An 8,907-nucleotide genomic window follows, 5' to 3' on the forward strand; every position below is an offset into this window, starting at 1 on the left:
AAAAGGATACAAAACGTATTCTATGTCAAAGGTTTAAGGCACAATCTTTTAAGCGTGGGGCAACTCATAAAAAGGGGTTACATGATTAAATTTCAAGAGGATAAATGCATTATAAAGGATGTTAGAAATGGAACATTGGGTGTCATAAGGATGACAAACAACAAAATGTTTCCTCTCAACCCTGAAAAGGATTTAACATTAGCATTGACCATGACTACCAAGGAAACCTCCATCCTATGGCATAAGAGGTATGGACATGTAAATCTTGATACACTAGCAGATATGGGAAACAAAGATCTAGTGTATGGATTACCAAAGATTTCAAGAGACATAAGCATATGTGAAGGGTGTGTATCGGGCAAGCAAGCGAGAAAAGTTTTTCCAAATAAAACGAAGTGGCAGGCAACTAAACCACTTCAACTTATTCATTCTGATATATGTGGTCCGATGAGAACGGAGTCCATTGGTGGATGCAGGTACTTCATTACCTTTATTGACGATTACTCTAGGAAAACTTGGGTGTATTTTCTTAAACTCAAGTCCGAGGCATTGAATTATTTCAAACTATTCAAAGCATTAACCGAAAATCAATCGGATCACACGATTAAAACGTTAAGAACAGATCGTGGAGGAGAATATTGTGGAAAATCATTTCAAGACTACTTAAAGGTAAATGGGATTCATCACCAACTCACAAACAGTTACTCACCCCAACAAAACGGGGTAGCGGAAAGGAAGAATAGAACACTAATGGAGTTAAGTAGAAGTATGTTGAGCATGAAAAAATTGCCAAACAAGTTCTGGGCAGAAGCAATAGCATGCACCACATACATACTGAATCGTACGGTTACAAAGACTAGACCAAATGCAACTCCATTTGAAGCATGGAATGGAAGAAAACCAAATGTGGAACACTTAAAGATTTTCGGTAGTGTAGCCTATGTCCAAATACCCAAGCAGAAGTGGAATAAATTGGATGATAAAACGGAGAAGATGATATTCGTTGGGTACAGTGAAAATAGTAAAGGATATAAGTTGTTTAATCCTTTAACTAACAAGATCACTATAAGCAGAGATGTGATCTTTGATGAAAGTAAAAGGTGGGTCATTAACAATGAATCAAATGAGACTCCATACATGATATTAGAAGATGGTACAGTGCCGATGGATCAAAACATAGATGATCAGAATCCTACTGATGAGCATCATGAACCGAATCCCGTTCAACTAGAAAACATAACTGACAATGTGGAAGTAAACTCCGATCTAACGGGATCTCAACACATACAACAAAATCATGATGACAGCGAGTTAGACCCCACATCAAGTCAAAGTCAACATAATGAGGAAACCTCCTCCACAGATTCTGAAAACGAAACGATTCGTACAAGAAACATCGAGAGTGTTTATAGAGACACAAGGGCGCTGACTAATGAAGAAATATTACAGAAGTATAATGAGAATCAAGTGATCAATTTTGTGCTCTATACTAGCATGGATCCCACCACTTATGAAGAAGCTAGTAAAGATGGGAAATGGATTGATGCAATGAACAAGGAAATGGAGTCAATCTACAAGAACGAAACATGGGATCTGGTTGATCCCCCGAAGAATCAAAAACCCATAGGGGTTAAATGGATCTACAAGACAAAGTATGATGAGAAAGGAAATGTAGATAAATACAAAGCAAGATTGGTGGTAAAGGGGTATAAACAAAAATTCGGAATAGATTACCAAGAAGTATTTGCACCAGTGATTAGATTCGAGACAGTTCGTTTAGTACTGGCACTCGCGGCTCAAAATGACTGGTATTTACACCAAATGGATGTAAAAACCGCATTCTTAAATGGAAAACTGAAGGAACAAGTTTATATAGATCAACCGCAAGGATATATCAAACCAGGAGAGGAAACTAAGGTATGTCATCTAAAACGAGCCCTGTATGGTTTAAAACAGGCACCAAGGGCCTGGTACAGCAGAATAGATACATATTTTATACACCACGACTTTAGGAAGTGTACATATGAGCATACATTGTACATTAAAGACACCAAAGACGGAAAATTGGTAATATGCTTATATGTGGATGATCTAATCATAGCCAGTAACTCTATGAAGTTAATTTCTGAGTTCAAAGATGAGATGAAAAAGGAATTTGAGATGACAGACATGGGAAAACTACATTACTTTCTCGGCATGGAAGTTTCCTATGAAGATGGCAATATAATCTTGTCACAAAAGAAATACATGAGAAATTTGCTAGAAAGATACAGAATGAGTCAATGTAACACAGTTTCGACACCGATGGAATATGGGATAAAGTTATCAAAGGATGATCCGGAAGAGTTCATAGACGAAAGTATGTATAGAAGCCTAGTAGGAAGTCTAATGTACTTGACAAATACTAGACCAGATATAATGTTCGCAGTGAGTAAAGTAAGCAGGTTTATGGAATCTCCTAAACGAAGTCATTGGGAGGCAGCCAAACGTATACTCAAGTATGTTAAAGGAACTCTTGATCAAGGGATTACATACTCCAAGGGTGGAAAACAGAAACTTGTAGGCTTTAGTGATAGTGACTATGCAGGAAATGTGGATGATAGTAAGAGTACATCAGGATACATCTTCCACCTAGGATCTGGACCTATATCATGGCAATCAAAGAAACAAAAGGTAGTTGCTCTCTCTTCAACAGAGGCAGAATACATGGCTCTCACCTTAGCTGGATGTCAAGCAATATGGTTAAAAGGAATCTTAGATGAATTGCAAGAAAAGGACAATTATTCAATACCTATTTACTGTGATAATAAGTCCACTATATGTCTAGCCAAAGATCCGGTATATCATGGTAAGAGCAAGCACATTCGGGTTAAATATCACTTCATAAGAGACCTAATCCGAAGGGAAGATGTAACAATACTGTTCTGTGCAACCAAAGATCAATTAGCTGATATTATGACTAAGGCATTACAGCCAAAGGACTTCTTACGTTTAAAGACTCTACTACGCATGATGCTCTGATGATCTAGCTTACGGGAGGGTGTTAGACAAGTATAATTAATATATATATAAGCTAGATCCAATACATGATTATGTTACATATTAGATTAAACTTTATGTTAGATTAGTATGTTTTTATTTATTATTATTTGGGGCGGTTATCACATGTATACCCCGAATACATATATATACACTTGGATGTATCATTCTCAAGTTTTTATCAATTCATTTTATGAACAAAAGAGATCTGCAGAAACCTTATTCACAATCGTATACTGCAAGGAATTCCAACATCATCAATGTTTAATAGTTTGGAAAGAAACTACTATTAACTGATGTCATACATGTACTTGCTATCGAGCAAACGTTAGTGTTATGGTGCGTTCATCAACTGATTGGATAGAATCATGTTCATAAGAACTCTCTTCACTGAAAAAAGCAGGTTGTTTTGGTTCTGGCAATGATCCGTTACTAACCAGCATTAGAACCACTGACAACATAGTTGGCCTATCTTCCGCATGATGTTGCACACATAATAACGCTACATGTATTGATCTTAGTACTTCAGAGACGACACATGAAGCATGTAAAGATGCACTCATTAATTCTATGGACCTTCCTTCTTTATACAGTCTCCATGCCTATTGCAAACCAAACACATAACTTAGTATATGCTAGAAAGATGTTGTATAGAGAAAAAAAAATTAACTTACATGTCCAAGAAGGTTGTCATGGTGGTCATCATGAGAGAATTCTCTGTTTTTCATCCCACTCACTATCTCCAAGACCAAAACACCATAACTAAATACATCTGTCTTTATAGAGATACGCCCGTGTACTGCGTACTCAGGAGAAATGTAACCACTGCATCATAGTAGATGAGAAAAAATAAAAGCACAAATTAGTATTAAAGTTCTCTTTGATTTCCCTCTTCTTTTTTGCTGAAGAATAAGTATTAATGTTGGTCTAAATGACCACAAGAGACTCTTACTGTGTTCCGACCACTTTCTTGGTCTTAGCAATGGTATCATGTCCAACAAACCTTCTTGCAAGACCAAAGTCAGATATTTTTGGATTCATATCACTGTCGAGCAATATATTGGCCGCCTTAAGATCCCTATGGATAATTTGAAGGCAGGAATCTTGATGTAGATACAGAATGCCGCGAGCTATCCCATGTATTATATTAAATCGTTGAGACCAGTCAAGCGTCAAACTTCTAGTTTCATCTGCCAAAAGGTAACTAATAAGTTAAGTGATATTGTATAAAATCTGAAAGTAACGTACTATGTGAAAAGTGAAATCATAGAGAGTTATACCGAAGAGGTAAAAGTCCAAGCTTTTGTTAGTCATGTATTCATAAATCAACATCAGTTCATTTCTATAAATGCTGTATCCAAGAAGCTTCACAAGATTCCGATGCTGAAGCTTTGCAATACAAATGACTTCATTTTTGAACTCATCAAGCCCTTGTTGTGATGTTTCTGAGAGCCGCTTAACAGCTATTTCAGTTCCATCTATCAACATACCCTAATAAATTTAAGATTAAAAAGTTATAATACTGTAAGCAGTTCATTTTATTAAAGAAGCATTTTCAAATTACCTTGTAAACAGGGCCAAAGCCACCTTCTCCAATCTTATTGGAGACGCTGAAGTTACTTGTGGCCCTGGCTACTTCACTCAGGCTAAAAACTGTTAATTCATCAAGGTGTTCTATCTGCAGACGTGAATCATTTTCATCAAGCACATACCAGTTTCCTACAAAACCAATTTCTTTTTTTTTTCATGTGGTTTTCTTAAACTTGTATGCTATAAACATGCTCAATTGTCAAATTACTTGTTCCCTTCAGGTGAGGCCTTTTCTTTTTCTTTATACAAGCATATGCTACTCCAAACAGAAGTAGCACAACTGACGAAGTTAAAAGCACCAGCATAAGTATTCCTTTGTTTTTGTTAAAACCGGACTGGGAATCCATACGGCCTTTAATTAAAGAAAAAAAAATAGTTTAGCACATAAGCTAAAAACAGAAAATAGTCCAATTGTAGAAGAAACATGTGTACCTTCTAACTCAGAGGCTGCCATTCTTATGTAAATATCTTGATCATTTGCATCATACTCTCTAGTGTCCATCATCTCATCAAACCATAGCAAACATCCACTCCCACCATTTCTTACATCTAAATTTCCATAACCTGTACAAGAACAATTCCTTTTGCAAGTCGTCTCACATTCTCCAAGGGACATGCTCACATTATACCATGACCTTCGTGTATCTGGTACTTTCACTCCTGCAATTTTCCGAAACCAATCCCCATCTCCATTCCCACAATTCAACGGCTTTTTGCGTTGACACCCACTTGACCAATCAGATGCATCCCATTCTTCTGGAATTCTTGGTTTAAAACCATCCATACAGGTACAAGGTGGATGCTTGTTAATGTTACAGATTCCATAGGGACCACAGAGTGCAAACCGACTACAACCATCTACTTCAACGTCTGCATACACAATCCACTCTTGAGTTCTCTCAATCCAATGCAAAATCAAAGTTTTTCCATCCCATGTCAAAACGTTCCTCCGAAGAACAGAACTTATAATTTCGTATTTATAATAAATTTCCTTCTCATTAAAAACAAACTCGAATGTGAAAATTTTATTTGGTATCTCGGTAGGATAACCACTAAACCCAAGACCATTCCAAGGTCCCGGTCTTGACATTAAAGTTGGACCTCGCCACCCTAATATTTGTGGATATCCGTTTGTATCTACGTTAAGTTTGTACAAACCAGGGGAAGGATCATCCGGACTCTTCCAACATGTCATGGTTCTCTCTATTCCAGTTACCAAATCCTTCCCAAACTTCATTCCTGGTAGAAATGTGTCACCAGGATAATCAAAACTTTGCCAGATCAGGTTTTGCTTAGCGCTGTTTTTATCCCTGCACCAAACAATAAGATTTCCTGTATCCATAAGCTGGACCACCGCCGGATTATTACTGCACTCAGATCCCGTTGAATTGGATAACCAGACCACAGTGTTACCGCCACTGAGAATCATAAGGTTTCCGTTGTTACTGACTTTGAACATGCCCGAGTTGTCAGTAACTGGCGTCTCCCTGTTAGCAACCCAAACAACAGTACCAGTTGATATCTTCTTGTACCATATCCCCAAGTACTGGTTCTTGGAGTTTCCCGGGCTAAAAAAACCCAGTTCAAACATCTTCCCACTAGAAATAATAGTTTTACCATATGTTATTACTTGATTTGCAGATATGGTGTCTAGTTCAGCACAATCTGATTGGAGTAAGATAAAAACAATAATGAAGAATAGATATGTGGAATGATCCTCCATTATTGACCAGAGGAATGATATTATTCACAATTTTATTGATCTTAGAAGTTAAAAGATAGAAAGTCACCTTTGAAAACTTGTAATTAAATATATTGCTTGGTCAAAATTTCAGCTAATTAAAAACAGATAATAGTCATTGTCTGGTTGGAAATTAAACCAAGATTACTGTAGTAGACATAGATAATCCAAGTCAACGTTTTGGAATGATCATGAAAAAAAAAAAATATCTCCCACCAACTTTGAAAATTATTTCCTTGACATTCGATTGCTACGGAAAATTATTCTGTATATTGTTTCCGGCAACAGTTCCATAAATAACATGATATTGCGCAACATATACCGAAAAGACCTTTGTGTGATAATCAGTAACTTTGAGAATTATATCCTTGACGTTATTATATGTGTTGCTACGGTAAAATATTCATATAGTGCTTCGGTAATATATCTTCAACAGTTCTATATATTGTTGGTATAGCCGTATAGGTAACAAATTATTTAGAACTTCATAAATACTATACTGAAATGATAGGGAGTCAGCAATTGTAGAAGGAAAGATGGACAATATGCTTAAAAGGGAGTTTTGCAAAAGTGTATCCTCACCTAAGATTGGCTTACAATTGTTATCAAATGCATTGATGGATCGGTTTATTTAAAAAAACAACAGGCTGTATGAGAAAACTATCAAAACTAATTAATTTGCCAAAACTATTGGAATGAAATATATTTTAAGAAAAAAAAAATTTGTATAGATGAATCGCACTATACTTATCTATGTGATTGTTTTGATCCATTTGTTTATTTAATTAGCAGCCTACCAACGAGTAGAGAAAGAGGTGAGGAAAAGAATGGATTAAATGACTTGGGCTTGGTACTACAACAACAAAAGAATATCAGTTGGGCTATAGAGATGGTAGTTTGGGGAATTGGGGTCTTGGGTCAATCATTTGGGCTGAGAGTATATAAGTAATTGTGGGTGTACTCGGATGTTAGTGGTCTGCTTTTGGTCAAAAAGTAACCGACCTATCACAATTCACAACATGGGAAAAATACAAAAAGACACACAGATGGAAATTGGTGTGATCGCACAACACGGGACAAAAACTGATTCACAACAAAGATGAGGATCAACAGAGGAAAGTTTTAGTTAATTGTTTTTTAAGATGAATTTGATAGTGATAGTCAAATCATTAATAACTATGATGGATTTGATTATATAAATGTATTAAAATTAAAATTCATTTATTAACTTTGCTAGACATGAATATGTTTTTATTATTTGATTTAAGCATGTTTATGTATTTGTGCATTGTGTTTTGAAGAGTGTTTCAAATCTATCTTTCATTGACACAACTAGATGATTTGGCAGTTGAAGTTAGGCTGAGAGTATTTGCTTAAGTGACAATTGGTTAGATGACATCCTAGCTTTAATGGCCGGATATGGCAGGATTTTTTTAGCCATGCAATTGTCCTTTAAAAACCCAAATCCATGGTTGAGGAAATTTTTAATTCACATCGGAGAGGCAAAAAAGCTATTTTATCCCACATAGGGAAATTAATCTGGGTCTTTCTTTACACAAAAAAAAAAAAAAAAAAAAGGGAGATGAACGAGTGAAATAAAACATGCATCACTAATAATAATGGGCTCATTTTAAAAAATAAAGTTAGGCTCAAATTAGCGAGTGTACAGTGTATTTGGCTTAACAAGAATAATGAAACAACTTTTTGGTTATAATTACTGGAAATAACTTTTGGAGTAAACTTTTGTTTTACACCCTGTGGTTTGGTCATTTTAACGGTTTTGCTCCAATAGTTTAAAAATAGTCATTTTCCTCCCTGATTTTTCTAACTTATCTTCATTTTGCTCCCAGCCTCTAACTCCATCAGGGAGGAAACTAGCGACAAACTCGAAAGATTAGGGAGCAAACTAGCGACAAACTCGAAAGATCAGGGAGGAAAATGGCTATCTTTAAACTATTGGAGCAAAACCGTTAAAATGACCAAACCACAGGGAGCAAAACGGAAGTTTACTCTAACTTTTGAAGCCAACTAAATGAAACTGACATAAGCGATTGGTTATAGTTTTTGTTTTGTTTTGTTTTGTTTTGTTTTGTTTTTAAGGTATGAATTATTCACGAATGTCAGGAGATCTAGCATACGTTGTCTTAACTGGGTCCGCGCTAGAGAGCCCCCTCGCGCAATAGATCCCCAACTTAAACCCCTCAATGAGAAACACATATCACCCAGACTCGAACTCGAGACCTGGAGAGGAAAACTCACCGGACCCACCATAGGTAGAACTTAAATACCCTCGCCACCACTAGAGCACTAGTGATGGTTGACTGGTTACGGTGATTGCTTTTTATTCTCAACTGACCTGTAAACTTGATTTGCTATAAGTCCTTATGACTAATTCTTAAACCTTTTCCCTCTAAAGCCGCTCGCCACTCCTCTAACCTCGCATTCAGGCTCTGTTTAGTCTCTGCCACTAACACAATATCATCTACGAAAAGCATACACCATGGAATTGTTTCTTGAATCGACCTAGACAGCTCGTC

The 8,907-nt window shown here is 36.4% G+C and overlaps 1 protein-coding gene across 2 annotated transcripts; it reads right to left on the minus strand.

Annotated features, from left to right (window-relative positions):
* Positions 1–3,246: 3,246 nt before the first annotated feature.
* LOC110872477 (G-type lectin S-receptor-like serine/threonine-protein kinase At4g27290) lies at positions 3,247–8,186 on the minus strand. Of its 2 annotated transcripts, none has more exons than XR_004864880.1 (7): positions 5,062–8,186; positions 4,838–4,981; positions 4,604–4,758; positions 4,320–4,530; positions 4,003–4,229; positions 3,714–3,864; positions 3,247–3,641 (listed from the first exon to the last, which is right to left on the minus strand). XR_004864880.1 is itself a non-coding variant. In XM_022121278.2 (7 exons), exons 1-7 carry the CDS (start codon positions 6,350–6,352, stop codon positions 3,354–3,356), a joined length of 2,478 nt encoding a protein of 825 aa, XP_021976970.1. In that variant the 5' UTR covers positions 6,353–8,180; the 3' UTR covers positions 3,247–3,353. The 2 variants fall into 2 exon arrangements, 1 of the variants encoding a protein (XP_021976970.1); XM_022121278.2 differs by having other exon boundaries at positions 3,992–4,229; positions 5,062–8,180.
* Positions 8,187–8,907: the final 721 nt, after the last annotated feature.

Source organism: Helianthus annuus, chromosome 8, assembly GCF_002127325.2.
Source record: "Helianthus annuus cultivar XRQ/B chromosome 8, HanXRQr2.0-SUNRISE, whole genome shotgun sequence".
Lineage (NCBI taxonomy): Eukaryota > Viridiplantae > Streptophyta > Magnoliopsida > Asterales > Asteraceae > Helianthus > Helianthus annuus.